This window comes from Mesocricetus auratus, unplaced genomic scaffold, assembly GCF_017639785.1.
Source record: "Mesocricetus auratus isolate SY011 unplaced genomic scaffold, BCM_Maur_2.0 contig_12020_pilon_obj, whole genome shotgun sequence".
Taxonomy (NCBI): domain Eukaryota; kingdom Metazoa; phylum Chordata; class Mammalia; order Rodentia; family Cricetidae; genus Mesocricetus; species Mesocricetus auratus.
In genome coordinates, this window is record NW_024430387.1 from 25,277 (window position 1) to 41,251 (window position 15,975).

A 15,975-nucleotide genomic window follows, 5' to 3' on the forward strand; every position below is an offset into this window, starting at 1 on the left:
TTATGCATTATGTTTTAAAAGAACAGTATAAGCACATTACTTAATCAAGAGGAGAAATATACACATCACAAAATTGACCTTGAATTTATATCAATAAATGAAGAACAATACCCATACCATAATTCCCCTTTTTACCATTAAGAAGAGATTGGCTGTTATCATTAGCTAATTATAAACAACCCCATTTAAATGAAAACAAAGAGTTATAAACAGGATGGGAATTAGGATGTCGCTCATTCCAAACTAGCTTCGTGCTGGAAGGGGGTGCTGTTCATACCATGGGGATCATGACAAAACTCAGAAACCTGTATAAGTCCTTATTTTCATGGTCTGTGAAGCTGCATCATCGTAGCTGTCTCAATTGTTGGAACACCTGCTCCACTGCTTCCGGGGGTCTTGGTTCATCAAACCACAGAAGCTTGGAAGGAACCCTCAGCTTTTCATTTTCTGTAGAAACATAAATAAAAACTCCTTTCCAAAGTAACATTTATAATCAAGTGTGCTTTAGCAGTTGTTCCTTCCTGAGCAATTAAAAAACTGAAAAACACAATAGCGTACAGTATCCAGACTCTCTGTGTATTTTCCATCTTTACGTGGCTTATTTATTTATCTAATATTACTTTATTTCTTTTACTTTTATTTATTTTTCTCTGAGACAGGGTTTCTCTTTGGAAATCTGCCTGCCTCTGCCTCTGAAGCAATTCCTACCCAATACAAAGGAACCCACATTCCTAAAAGAAACATTAATAAAACGCAGATCACACCTTAAACTCCATACACTTATGGTACGACACTTCAGCACCCCACAGAAACTCAACGAAAAACTAATACAAATACTTCTAAAATTTTTCCATACAATATAAGCAGACGTATCTTTGTCAAAATTTTTTACAAGGCTACAATTACCTTGTTGCACAAACCACACAAAGACACAACTAAGACGGAGAGAACTACAGACCAAGCTCCCACATGTACATTGATGCAAAAATACTCAATAAAATACTGGCAAATCAAATTCAAGAACACAACAGAAAAATCATCCTCCATGACCAAGTAGGCTTCATTCCAGGGATGCAGGGATGGTTCAACATATGAATATCCATCAATGTAATCAACCATATAAACAACCTGAAAAAGAGAAACCACGTGATCATCTCACTAGATTCTGAAAATTCTTTCAACAAAATAAAGCACCACTTAATGATAAAGGTCCTGGAGAGATCAGGGATGACAGGAACATAAATAAACATATAATAAAGGCAATTTACAGCAAACTGATACCCAAAATCAAACTAAAAAGAAGGAAACTCAGTGTTATTCCTTTAAAACAAGCAAGAAGAGAAGGTTGTCCACTCTTCATATCTCTTCAATATTATACTTGAAATTCTTTCTAGACCAATAAGACGACAAAGGGCGATCAAGGGGATACAAATTGGAAAGGAAGAAATCAAATTTTCACATTTTGCAGATGATATGACAGTTTACATAAGTCATAAGAAAATTCTACCAGGGAATTTCTAGGACTGTAAAACACCTTCAGGATAGTGGTAGGATATAAGATTAACTAAAAGTATCAGTATCCCACTATATATAGACAATAAACGTGCTCAGAAAGAAATCAGAGAAACATCACCCTTTACATTAGTCACAATCAGCAAAAACATCTTGTGGTAATTCAAACCTAACAAGTGAAAGACCTGTATGATAAGAACTTTGAGCCATTAAAGAAAGAAAGTAAAGAAGATACCAGAAAATGGAAAGATCTCCCATGCCCTTAGATAGGTAAGATCAACATAGTAAAAATGGCAATCTTACCACAAGCAATCTAGAGATTCAGTGGAATCCCTATCAAAATCCAAGCACAATTTTTTACAGAACTTGAAAGGACAATATTCAACTTTATACGGAAAAACAAAATACCCAGGATACCCAAAACACCCTTATACAATAAGGAACTTCAGGGGGGGGGCATCAACACCCCTGACTTCAAGCTCTATTATAGAGCTATAGTGATGAAAATGCTTGGTATTGGCACAAAAATAGACAGGTAGACCAATGAAATCAAGGTGAAGACTCTGGTATTAACCCACACAACCATGAATACCTGATATTTTACAATGAATCTAAACTATACAATGGAAATAGAAAGCATCTTCAACAAATGGTGCTGGCGTAACTGGATTCAGACATGTAGAACATTGCAGACAGATCCATATCTATCACCTTGCACAAAATGTAAATCCAAATGGATCAAAGGCTTCAACATAAATCCAGCCACACTGAACCTCTTAGAATAGAAAGTCGGTGGTACTGTTGAACGAATTGGAACAGTAGACACTGAGATTAAAAATTAATATGTGGGACCTCCTGAAACTGAAAAGCTTCTGAATGGCAAAAGACACAGTCTGCAAGAAAAAAGTCAGCCCACAGAATGATAAAAGACAGACAGAATAATGGTTTTCAAAATACTCAAAGAACTTAAGCAATTAGTAACCAAAACACCAAATAAATCAATTAGAAAGTGAGTTACAGAACTAAAGAGAGATTTCTCAATAGAGGAATCTAAAATGGCTGAAAGACACTTAAGAAATTCTTCAGCATCCTTATCCATCAGTGAAATGTAAATCAAAACAACTCTGAGATATCATCTTATAACCTTCAGAAAGGCTAAAATTAAAAATACCAATGAGAGTTTTTTTCTGAAGAGGAGGCAGGGAATGGGGAACACACCTCCACTGCTGGTTGGAGTACAAAGTTGTACAGCCATTTTGGAGATCGGTATGATGGTTGTTCCAGGAAATAGGAACCAGTCTACATCAAGATGAAGCTCTTAAACTCTGAGACACATACCCAAAGGATGCACATTCATACAACAAACATATCTGTTCAACTATATTCATAGCATCATTATTTGTAATAGCCAGAAACTGGAAAACCTTGAAGCCCCTCAATCAAAGAATGGATGGAGAAAATATGGTACATTTACACAATAGAGTACAACACAGCAGAAAAAACATTAGTGTCTTGAAATCTTCAGGCAAATGGATGCAACTAGAGGAAATCATCTTAAGTGAGGTAACCCAGTTACAGAAAGACAAACTGCGTTTGTACTCACTCATATATGGATATTAGACATAGAGAAAAGGATTAGGAGCCTACAATCATACCTCAAGAGAAGCTAGGGAATGAGGAGTATTATAAGAGGGCTAGACATGGTCCCATAGTGAAGCATTAAGGACAAGAGCCCCTGAACACATTGGGAGAATAGAGGTCGGGGAGGGAGGTTGAAGAAAGAGGTGGGGAGAAGCAGAGGGGGGAGGATCATGGTGGATCAAGAAGATTGAGCTGGGAGAGGAATAGAGGAGAGCAAGAAAAGAGACATATAAATAGAGGGAGCCACTATAGGTTTAAAGAGAAATATGCCCTCGGGAATTGTACAGAGATCCACAAGGATGACCCTAACTAGAAACCTAAGCATTAGTGGAGAGGATACCTTAAATGCCCTTATCTTATAATGAGATTGATGACTACCTTAAATGACATCCTAGAACCTACAACCAGTAGCTATTGGAAGCAGAAGCACAGAACCACAACTAAGTTTTCTAATTTAAATGAAATATAAATATGTTTCATATTAATATTTTGCTTAATAATAATTCAGTGGCTAACACACATATATACATACACATATTATATCTTAATTGGAAATAATCAATTATTCTACTGAAGTCAGTGGCAAGTGGATCTATGTAGGCCAACCTGATCTACTTACGTAGTGAGTTTGTGACCAGAAAGTCAGGAAAAATTAGTGGAACCTTGTTTAAATAATAGACTAAAAAGAAAGAAAACTACAATATATTCCTTATCTTCCCATTTCTTTACTCCTCTATTTAGTAAATATATCATTGTTTTTTTTTACAAAAATTTGTCAGCTTCTTACCATACACCCCTCCAAAAAATGGTTTTTGGGGAATGTAGGTTTTCTGTACATGAAAGTAAGTCCATGCAGTTTACAAAATCACATGGAAAGTAAGCCCATTCTTTTTGTAATACATAATAATATTTTAACTTTCTTAAATCTTTCAAGATACAAAATGTAACCTACTTTCATGTCCCAATTTCCTCTTCCTCATTTCCAAATTGTCTGAGTTCATTATCAATTCCAAAATCCTTAAGATTGAGAAATATTAGTCACGGGTTTGGAATGCACTCTTCACAAATACCAGTGGACAACAATCAGACAGCTATGAAAATATTCCCGAATAAAAAAGAATATATAGACAAATATGCCCTACAGGAGTACTTTTTAAAATTAGGAGAGATATTGTTCATTCAGTGAAATTTTAATACAGATGCTGTATTATATTATTAGTTATAACTACTATATTGGCATTAAATTCATTGCTTTTAAATGCTAGAAAAAACAATGTCTTATCTCCCCCCACTTTGCTGTCAGAATTTCATTAAAACTTGTGTTTTTAATTTTAAAATAAATTTTTGAGGACTTTAATATATAACCATGTGTTACTTTATAAAGGGTATTCTCAATATTAAATTCCCTAAAGTTTACACTAGAGAGTATCCATCGTTAGAAAATATATAAAATTAAGAACCACAGTGTGTTCAACTTAAATATAAAAAATAAAAAGCCATTGTAGTAAAACCAAAAAAAAAAAAAAAGCCGGGCGGTGGTGGCACACGACTTTAATCCCAGCACTCAGGAGGCAGAGGCAGGTTGATCTCTGTGAGTTCGAGGCCGGGCTGGACTGACAGCCTCCAAAACAATACAGGGAAACCCTGTCTCATAAAACCAAAAAAAAAAGCCGTTGTAATGAGTCGAGGAGAATTGATTGATTTATTCTGAATGAGTTGAAGACATTCACTGTGACTCTTCTTATCAGCTCAAAGAGGAAAAGCTGAGAGAGGCCCTGAGGCACAGCCAGCTTCAGTCATTTTTTCTCGCGTCAGCTCATGGTCCTCTCGCACATTTTCTAAAGTTAACACCCATGCTGACCCCATAGCAACTCTGTATTGACCACCCAAGCTCCACCCACATGACCCCACGTTGACCCCACGTTGACCCCACGTTGACCCCACGCTGACCCCACGCTGACCCCACGTGTCTATCACACGCCATTTTGTTCTTTGTGACCTCACAGTGTACTCTGGAACAGCTATCCAGACATTCAAGTCTGTTCTCCCGCAATATCGCCAGCCGGAGGCCGCTGAGTGCTCCTGTTCTTGAATGCTCTGCGGACCTGTGCCCCCTAGACGTTGTTCGGCAGCCTAGGATCACAGCCTCACAGCAATCCACCGAATTTTCCAGAATCTGACCCAAAATCTTCAGGTAGAATTGAGGAGCTAAGGTCTCCAGGCCTTGGCTCTCCGCCTGCCTCTTCCGTCTCTGAATTATACCTTGATAACTTGACTCAGCCTAATTATATATCATCTTCTCATCTCTCTCTATATCCTAGGCTCAGCAGAGTCATCACAGGCTGCCACAGAAGATAGTTCAACCTACTATGGAGAAGGTTGCACTTAAGAGAATTCAGAAGGAGTTATGTGCCATGAATCAAGATCCCTCCGCCCAGTGTTCGGCGGGGCCGGTTGCAGACAACCTTCTCCATTGGCAAGCAACTATAATGGGTCCAGAAGACAGCCCCTACGAGGGAGGGGTATTTTTCCTCTCAATCCACTTCCCATTCAATTACCCCTACCAGCCCCCCCAAATTACTTTCATTACCCGTATCTTTCATCCCAACATAAACAATAATGGCAATATCTGCCTCGACATCTTGAGTTCTAAGTGGTCACCGGCACTCACAATTTCCAATATACTACTTTATATTTCCTCTTTACTATGCGATCCAAACCCAGACGATCCTCTGGATCCTGAAATTGCGACGATTTACCACACAGATTTAGAGGAGTATAATAAATTAGCTCGGGAGTGGACCCAGAAATATGCCATGTAATTTCAACACATAATTCCGTGATCAAAATAATAAACCTTGCGGTTTGCTATATCTGTTGTGTTTCATTTATTACTTAGATTGAAGTTATCCCTTTCCAGTCTTTTCTAGATAAACACTGTACAGTTTTCAGACTAGGGTAACTAGGAGTGGGTTTGCAGGTGGAAGAGAAGAGGAAGTGAGTGGGATAAGGGCAGATGGGGAGTGAGAGTGGAAGGGCAAATGGATTGGCTGTGTGGAGGTGAGAGAAGGGCAGATGGCAGGGAGATGGGGGTGAGAGTAAGGAGAGGGGAAGATGGGTGGCATGAGCAGGAGGGAGGGAGAGAGTGAGAAGGATGGATTGTGTGGCACAGAGAGGGTAGGGAAGAGGAGAAGGACAGATGGGCTGGATGTGGAGAAGGTGGAGGTAACGGTCGGAATGGCTCATGGATTGGGTTTGGGGGACTTGGAAAGTGAGGAAGGATAAATGGACAGGAGGTTGGGAATGAGGGTGAGGAGGACAGATGGATGAAATGTGGGAAGGCGGGCTGTGAGTAAGAAGGGCTTTTTGCAGCATACTGGAGAGCAGGAGATTTGAGGTACTTGGAAAAGATTCAAATCAGTTTCAGGTTAGATTTGCCTAAAGAATCTTTAAATTAGATCTGGGAATAAAAGCAAGACAAAGCTGTGCTGACATTAAGATCTAATGGTAAGCAGTACCACCAAACAGTAATGGAGGAAAAAAATTTTTGACAAAGAATTTCTATGTAATTAATGCTATGTATTTTTACAATGTACTTGATGTTATATTCACCCTCATTAAGTAGTCCATGTTGGCCTGAGTTGCAGATCTTTTTGCCCCAATATTCTCCTATATTGTCATGAGTTGCATGAGATTATAGCTACCTTCATTTCCACACTGGGAAATTTTCAATGTGAAATTTCTACACAGTATTTTGAGATCCATATTTTTTCTCTCCAAATTGAGTAGATTAGGAATTGTTATAAGCAAATTGTTTGGTACCTGTCACTACACCTGACTTTTTGTCTGCATACTCTGGGTCTAAACATAGTTCCTTATGCTTACTCAACAAGCACTTTACTAAGTCATTTGTCCAGGCCTGTGTATAATTTTTTCTCTCAGTTTTAATGGTTTCTGTGAATGTCTATTGCCTCCATTGCTTCCACTTGATAAGGTAATGTATTTTTACAGAAGTATGCACTTTAGTAAAACTGCTCATTCCAAAGTGAGACAGACATGAAGGCTCTGGGAGCAACACATACATTTGTAAGGGACACTCTCTGTGATCTAGTTCCTCTAATCACACCCTATTTCCTAATTTTCTTTACCTCCCAATTATGACACCAAAAGATCAGCCCTTTAAGTCATTAACATTTAAGTGTGGTATCCCATGCTCTAATCACTTCCCTAAAGCCTTGTCATTGAAAAAACGAAAACAAGAGTCCTGACATTACAAGACAACGAACCTCAAAAGATGTGATTTATTTGTTTTCTGTTGTCCATCTACTACTTGTCTAGCAGTCTATCCTTAACAGAAATTTGGTTCCCAAGTCAGACCCCATGAAGAAAATAATTTTCCTTTCCCTTTTTTTCATTTAAATTAAAAACAATGGTATTTTACATATCCATTCCAGGTCCCTCTCCTTCCTCACTGATTTTAATCATCGTTGGTTGAATGAGAATGGTATGGTGTGAAGTACTGGAACATGGGCTAATTACTTTTTTCAGTTACTATATCACCAAAAAAAATGACATGCCCTTACACTTGTAACAATTAATTGCCAACAGTCTTTGGATACAGGGAGTTCAGCATTCATTCCCCATAGAGTAACTGAGTAGGTTTAATGAATTTATATCTTTTTGGACTATCTAAATGCTCCTCGAAGTAAAGTCAGGAAGACAAACATCACACAAAATATCACATCTTTTCTCTCATACACGGAACATGTTACCCACAAAAAACACCATAAATATACTGGAAGCAAGCCATTTGAGAAAATAAAGTACACAAGTGTGAGGGGGCTTTGAGAGAATAGAAAGCAATTGGAGAGTCAATATAATCAAGGCATCAGATCTACTGTGGCTAAGTAATTTATAGTCCTTGCACAATATGCCTAATGCCTCTGGGAAAACTATGTCTTCCTCATTTCAAGAGATTTCAGAAGCAGAAAGAATTGGTTGAGACAATTGCTGCCCAACAAATCAATGTTAGCGCCAGTTTCCCTATAATCCTATAATACAAATAAATTACTTAACAAAGCCATGTAAATGACCTCTAGTTTCTTTTTTGTTTTCAGTTATTTGTTGAGAGCAATTTTGATTTACTAAGAAACACTGTGTGAATAAAGACTTGCATCATTAAAACATGACTCGTTGTGGTAATGTAATGTGGAATTATTGTCTTGATGATGATATAAAATGTCATGGCTAGATATCTCCAAGTAATTCCAAGTAATTCCTGAATCCTTTTTTTGTTTTTTTTTTTAATTTAAATTAGAAACAAGCCTGCTTCACATGTCTGTCCCAGCTCCCTCCCTCTCCCCTCCTTCCCTGCCCCCACCAAAATCCCAGCCTACATGCCTCATACCCACTCCCTTCCACAGAATATGAAGATTCCCCCACCCCTTATGTCAATGGTTGAGTGAGCCTCTCCTCTCTCCATGTGGAATGGGATCCCAAAGTCCATTCGTACACCCGGGATAAATGCTTATCTACTACATGAGGACCCATAGATTGCCGAGGTCTCCTCACTGACACCCACATTCAGGGGTCTGGATCAGTCCAATGCTTGTCCTCTCAGTCATGAGTCTGGGGTCCATGAGCACCGCCTTATTTAGGGCCCCTGTTTCTGTAGGTTTCACCAGCCCTGTCTTGACCAACTCCTACTTCTCTGCAAGTAGATTACAGTAGTTCGCTTCAATGTTTTTTTGTGGGTGTCTGCCTCTGCTTCCATCAGCCATGGGATGAAGGCTCTAGGATGGTATATAAGTCTTTCATCAATCTCATTATCTGAGAAGGGCATTAAAGGTAACCACTCCAATATTACTTAGAATGCCTGTTGTTGTCATCATTGTAGAACTGTAAAAATCTAACTAGTTCCAGATCTCTCCTCAAACCTATAATGATTCCCTCTATTATGGTGTCTCTCATCCTGTTCTCCTCCATTCTTCCTTTGACTTAAACTTCCTGCTCTCCCTTGTCCTCCTTCACTTCCTCTTCTCCCCTCTCTCCCAACTCCCTCTCCCTTCCCCCATGCCCCCAATCCACTCAGGAGATCTTGTCCTATTTACCTTCTCTGGGATACTATGCATATCTCTTTAGGATTATCCTGTTTCCCAAACTCTCTGGCAGTGCGATTGGAGGTTGGCAATCCCCTGCTCAATGTCTAAAATCCATATATGAGAGAGTACGTACTATGTTTGTCATTTTTTTTACCTGAGATACATCACTCAGCATGGTTTCTTCTAGTGCCATCACTTTACCTGCAAATATCAGGATTCCATTTTTTTCTGCTGAGTAGTATTCCATTGTGTAAATGTAACATATTTTCTCTATCCACTCTTAAGCTGAGGGGCATCAAGGTTGCTCCCAGTTTCTGGCTATTACAAATAATGTTGCTATGAATATAATTGAACAAATGTGCATATTGCACGAATGCGCATGTTTTGGGTAAATGCCTAATAGTGGAATTGCTGGATCTTGTATTATACTGATTCCCATTTTCCTGAGTAATATCCATACTGATTTCCAGGTGGGTGGTGTACAAATTGGCACTCCCACCAGCAATGGAAAAGTGTTCCCCTCTCAACACATCCTCTCCAGCCTAAATTGTCATTGATGTTTTTGATTTTAGCCATGCTGAAAGCAGTGAGACGCTATCTCAGAATTGTTTTAATTTGCAGTTCCCTGATAGTTAAGAATGTTGAGCACTTTTTCAATAGTCTATCAGACATTTTAGACTCCTCTATTGAGAATTATCTAGTTCTGTACACCATTTTTTTGTGAGGGCTTAAGGGACTTTTATTACATCAAGGTTTTTCAAGTTGGCACAATGTTTTTCCAAAACAAGAAAAAAGACTAATGCTAACTATGCTTCTACAAAAAAGTAAAACATTCCTAAAGAGGTGTGCTAATTTTTGCCAACTTCATACACATGAAAACATTGTGGCCACCTCTCCTTAAGAAAGTCTAGTTCAGGTAACACTAGAGTCCAGATAAAGAACATTATACTTTAGCTACTCTCTGTTTAGAATTACAACCACAGATATGAAGATGTAGCTCTCTGATCTGAAAATGTCTTTATTCAGAAAATGGACTCCAAGGAAGGTTAAAAAGCAATACCAGTGGGCACAGGTGCAGAACTGGATGTGGTCATTCAGAGCATTCAAGGAACAACATGGCAATATAAATATCCAAAAGTATGTCTTAGGTCTTCAGAACAAAACGTGTAAAGAATTCCTAACTAGTCAATGGTGCAGCAGTTTCTAGATGGGAGAGACAGTTAACATTAAAGTCCTGAAAGCCTTTTCCTTGGTTAATTACATGGAGACAGTTTGCCTTTGAAAACTCCTTGAAACATGGATAAAGATATTACACAGGTCCACTGTTAAAACAGACAACATGTTACAAATTACTTGTGGTATAACGTATTCCAACAAAGCTTAGAAAATAAAGATGTGGAGCTGGCTTTGGACTAGTTGAATAGTCATCTCCTCTGCTGACGAATTCTTTACAAGTTGGACGCAGCAGTATGGTATGTTCAAACTGTGCCGTGTATGATCCTTTAATGTCACACAGTGGTGGATATGGATCTACTATGCCCAAGTCACACAGATTCTTCAGAGCCATTAAATATTTACTTTCTCCCAAGCGATCCAGCTATCTGCGGCAGAAGGCAAGGATGCCAAAGTTTTCACTGATGACATTTAGCAAGTGTTTAGTTCTTGGAAGCCTTATTGGCACAAGTCCCACATCAAAGTTTTTCATGTAGTGTGAACATTCCATGTCGTCATGAACCACACCCTTTCCTGTGCTACCAAAGGTTTCAATGGCATACACCTCTCCTTCCTCCATTCTTGTAGCCTCCCCTCCTTTCACAATGGGCACTGTTTTGCCAGCGTGGATTCTATAAGGTCCAATCGAGTGTCCATTTAGATTACGGATGGGTTTCACTTGGTAACTCTTCCCATCTATTTCTACTTCATAGGATTCCATTACTTCTTGAATGGCTTCACCAACATCACAAAGACCACCAATTTTTAATTGGATCCTTTGGTATTTTCGAGACTTGCTTCTTAAGTTCTTTGTAAATTTTAGAGATCAACCCTCTGTCAGATGTGGAGTTGGTGAATATCTTTTCCCATTGTGCGGGGTGTCTTTTTGTCTTGATAACTGTGTCCTTTGACTTACAGAAGATTATCAGTTTCAGGAGGTCCCATTTGTTAATTGTTGATCTCAGTGTCTATGCTACAGGTGTTATGTTCAAGAAGCAGGCTCCTGTACCAATTCCTTCAAGAGTACCTCCCAATTTACCTTCTAAGCGGTTCAGTGTGGCTGGATTTATGTTGAGGTCTTTGATCCATTTGGACTTAAGTTTTGTGTATGTTGATAGATATGGATATATCTGCAGTCTTCTATGTGCTAATATACAGTTATACCTGCACCATTTGTTGTAGATGCTTTCTTTTTCCATTGTATAATTATAGATTCTTTGTCAAAGAACATGGGTTCCTATATGTGGGGTTTAATATCAGGATTTTCAACTCAATTCCATTGGTCTACCTGTCTATGATACTGCTTTTGTGTTCAGGAAGTGGTTTCCTGTACCAATTCGTTCAAGGGTACTTTCTACTTTCTCTTCTAAGAGGAAGAAATATCATTTTGACTACATGAAATTAATAAATATCTCAAAGCAAAGGGAAAAATCAATGAAATGGGATAAGTTAATTAGTAACTAAATATATGGCAGAAATTAATACCTAGAATGTGTAAACACAGAAAATATGTAAGTGGGCTGTATACCCAATCTATAAGTAGCCTATTAAGGGCAGGACCATTTCTCCAAGATGAAGTACAAATGGCCAAAAAACTTGTGAAAAATATTCAATATCCTTATCTAACTTATAAATGCAAATTAGAACTATACTGAGATGTGATTCCTCTCCAGTTGTAATAGCTATCATAAATAAAATATATAACAGGAAGTACTATTGCATATTTTGGACTAATTCTTATATAGTGCTGATACATTAGTGAAACTACTCTTGAAATCAGAATTGAGGTTCCTTACTTATATAACTGAAACTAGGACTACTATATGACACAATTCTGGGCATGTTACAAAATGAGTCTAAATGAACATACCATAATGATATTTTCCCATCCATGTTTATAATTTTACCATGCACAGTATCCAAGAAAGGCAATCTTGATATGTATCAATACATAAATTAAAAGAAAATATGGTATATTAATTTTATTTGGTGGTAAATAAAAGTGAAATAATGACATTTGAAACTGGGCTGGTTTAACACACAGAAATGGTCGACCTGAACAAGCTGGAGCTATTGAACCCCATATTCATGGCTGTGTGGAAAGCATGGGACTTATCCAGACCCCTTGTTGGTGTCAGTGAGGAGGTCTAGGAAATCTATGGGGCCTTGGGTAGTATTTATCCATGTTGTACAAATAGACTTTGAGTTCCCACAACAAGGGATGCTCTCTCAGCCTGAACTCTTGAGGGAGGGTCTAGGCCCTGCTCTGGATGAAATGACAGACTCTGGAGAGCCACCGTGTAGGGCCTCACCCTACCTCGGTATCGGAGTGGAGATTGGGTGGAGGACTGGGGGGACTGGTAGGGAGGGATGGGGAGGAGGGGAGGGAGAGGGAGCTGGGATTGACATGTGAAACAAGCTCATTTCTAACATAAGTCTAAAAAAAGAAAGAAAAAAATGAAACAACTGGACATCACTATATTAAAATAATCAAGACTCTGACATCTTTTTCTTTAGCTTAAAGTTTTAAAGATGCAAAATGACATTGCTTGATTTATAATTACATGGTTTAACTCAAGGAAATTGTCAACCCAGTATATTTTACAATGAAAAGCATGGTAGTTTCTAGGAGGTATGACCCCTGTACTCTTGGTCACTTGGCCCATTTAGTGGCACTGTTTTTGGAGGTTTTGGTGGTTCCAACTTGCTAGCAGAAATATGTCACTGAGGGTGGGCATTGTGGTTAAAAGCCTAGCCACTTTCATTCACTCTTTCAGGTTGTGTTTACAATTTGAAAATTCTTTCATCTCTCTGCTCCTGCTGCAGTGTCTACTCTTTGCCACCATGCCTTCCTGTCAGGATGACTCTTATCCTTCTGGAACCGTAACCCAAATAACCTCTTCAGGAAGTGACTTTCAGTCATGGGGTTTTGTCACAGCAATGGAAAACAACCAGCATAGTAATATAGTAATACAATTTTAAATAGAAACTAAACCTTGATCAAAATAATTCAGGGTGGAAATATGGCTCAGTTGGTAAAATGCTTGCTTAGGATGAAGGAAGCCTTAGATAAGGTTCCCAGTACTTCATAAAAAAGAGAAAGAAAGAAAATTGAGAAAAAAGATACACTCTTGTAAACTGGGCACTCAGGAAGTGGAAAATGAAGTATGAAAATTTCAAGGTCATCTTCTACTACATGGCAAGCCTGAGGTTATCTTGGGTTACATGATACCCTACATGAAAAAACAAAATAATGCTGGGCAGTGGTTGAACATGTCTTCAGTCCCAACACTTTGGAGGCAAAGGCTGTTGAGTCTGAGGCCAGCCTAATCTAAAGAGCTAGTTCCAATACAGCTAGAGCTTCATGAAGAAATCTGTATTGAAAAAACAAGATATACAGAGAAGATAGATAGATAGATATACAGACAGACAGACAGAAAGATAGATTGATAAAACTAAGGGGTAGAATGATAGCTCAGTAGGTACACTATTTGTTTGCTAGGTAAACGTAAGGGCCTAAATTTGGATTCCCCAGCTATCAACTGAATGTCAGTCATGACAACATGCTCCTGTAATACCAATGCTGGAAGATGAGCACAGGAACATCTTTAAAGTTTGCTGGTCAGATATTCTACCCAAATTGGAGTGCTATGGTTTCTGGGGAGATGGTGAAGAAATAAGTGATGTAATCTTATGCCCCCCAAATACATGCGCACATACATGCATACTCATACAATGAAAAGTAGGGAGAAAAAAATAGTATGTAACCACTCTTTTAAAAGTATTGAGTTTTACAACCAGTGATCAATTTCTATTCCCCCTATAGAAACATGTGGTGCAATTACACCTTAATTAATGAGATACACTTTCCTCAAGTAATTAAATACTAGATTTTCAAACTTATCCATTAGCTTATTTCATTTACTCATTCTAACTCATTCATTTACTAATGCATTTAACAAATCATTACTGACTGGCAAGTATTTTTTTTGCCTGGCACTGAATGTGTCTCCCTAAAAGCCCAGTTTGGCAAGTATGCCAGTTTGGTGAGCTGAGAAAAGAGGTTTATCCAGTTTTCTCTATAGATGGAATTTTTTCTATGATTTCAGCAGTTATGGAAGACTTCTACTTGTAAATCCAATTCTGTTTCCTTCTTTACTATCCAACTGTATGTATTTCTTTGCTTTCTGCAAATTTGGATATGGCTGTATAACTGATGTTTCTCTAGTCAAATGTCACCAGATAGCATTTATACTACAACAAATTCTAGTCCATTACATTCTCCTGTTTTGAATTCTTTAAGTTTTTCCATTTCCAGTAGATGATGTGCTATTTCCAGGCTAATCAGAATGACCTGTGGTACATTTGACAACACTTCCTGCATGAAGGGCCCCTAAATGTCTATGTAAAGAAAGCTTTCAAGCCTGATAATTGAAGGTAAATAATCTTCAAGTGTTCCATGTAGCAAAGCTTCATTTATACTGTGAAGTTTGACTCTATTGATTAACAAAGGTGATGATACCTCAAATCCTAGCCAGTGAGGGGTGTGACCAACTCTGTGCATACCTATCTTCAATGCTTTCAGTGTTTACAGGAGATATGGACATCAATACAGACTGCTGCTGCAGCAGGGTTACAGACCCAGACAGGGCCCCCGGCAGTAGCCCAGGCCTGGGTGACACCATGGCTCTAGGTGGCAGTGCAGGCCCCAGCAGAAGCTCATCCCTCAGACACTAACCTGGTCCTAGATGGTGACCCTGGAGGCTCCTGACATTCACGTGACCCTTAGTATGGGACAATGGACATCAACACAGCCCCAAGCTGTGTTTGGAACACAGATTCAGAAATGGTTCTTGGCAGCAGCCTGGGATTGGATGTAACCATGGCTTCAGTTAGAAGCACAGGTCTCCTAGATCGTCATAAACCCAATGTCAGTGTGGTCCTTGAACCCTCACATGGCGCCAGGTGTGGGCCCGGGTCCTGGGCATCCACATGGCCTTCGATGGCAACAGGAACCTCAGACAACAGCTGTAGGAATATAAAGCCTATCAGAGGAGAGATGAACCAACCTGGAGTCTGCCTGAGGTCCTTGCAACGTGCTCTGTCAATGATCCTGATCATGCCTAGCCAGTGAGGGGTACCCACGCCATGTCAGTGGATCAAGGCCAAGCCTAAGTGCTGGGAGGAGGGTATATAAGAATCTTTCCATTGCTAAATAAATGAGTCTGATGTTTGCCTTTTCCCTGACTCTTGGTATCTGTGTCCTTGACCGTGCACCTTCTCTCCTCCTCCCCTGAGGGAGCTGTTATGACCTAGCAACAATCAGCATAGGTCTGGCCACAGATCAGTACCCCACAACACCCTGGCCCCAGGTGGTAGTGCATGTCACTCAGATCTGTATGGGCTATGCAGCAGCACAGCCCTTGGTCACCAAAAAGGCCATGGGCACAGTAAAGATGGAGTATTCTTTGGACCTCCATCTAATAAAAAATGACATGGAGATTATTAT

General features: G+C 39.1%; 1 protein-coding gene and 1 pseudogene across 1 annotated transcript; one reads left to right on the forward strand and one right to left on the reverse strand.

Moving 5' to 3' along the window:
• Window positions 1–5,149: 5,149 nt before the first annotated feature.
• LOC101826758 (ubiquitin-conjugating enzyme E2 2-like) lies at window positions 5,150–6,011 on the forward strand. The gene is made up of 2 exons (XM_040740877.1): window positions 5,150–5,347; window positions 5,475–6,011. Exon 2 carries the CDS (start codon window positions 5,523–5,525, stop codon window positions 5,973–5,975), a length of 453 nt encoding a protein of 150 aa, XP_040596811.1. The 5' UTR covers window positions 5,150–5,347; window positions 5,475–5,522; the 3' UTR covers window positions 5,976–6,011.
• A 4,376-nt stretch (window positions 6,012–10,387) lies between these two features.
• Window positions 10,388–15,151, reverse strand: LOC121138053 (annotated as a pseudogene).
• Window positions 15,152–15,975: the final 824 nt, after the last annotated feature.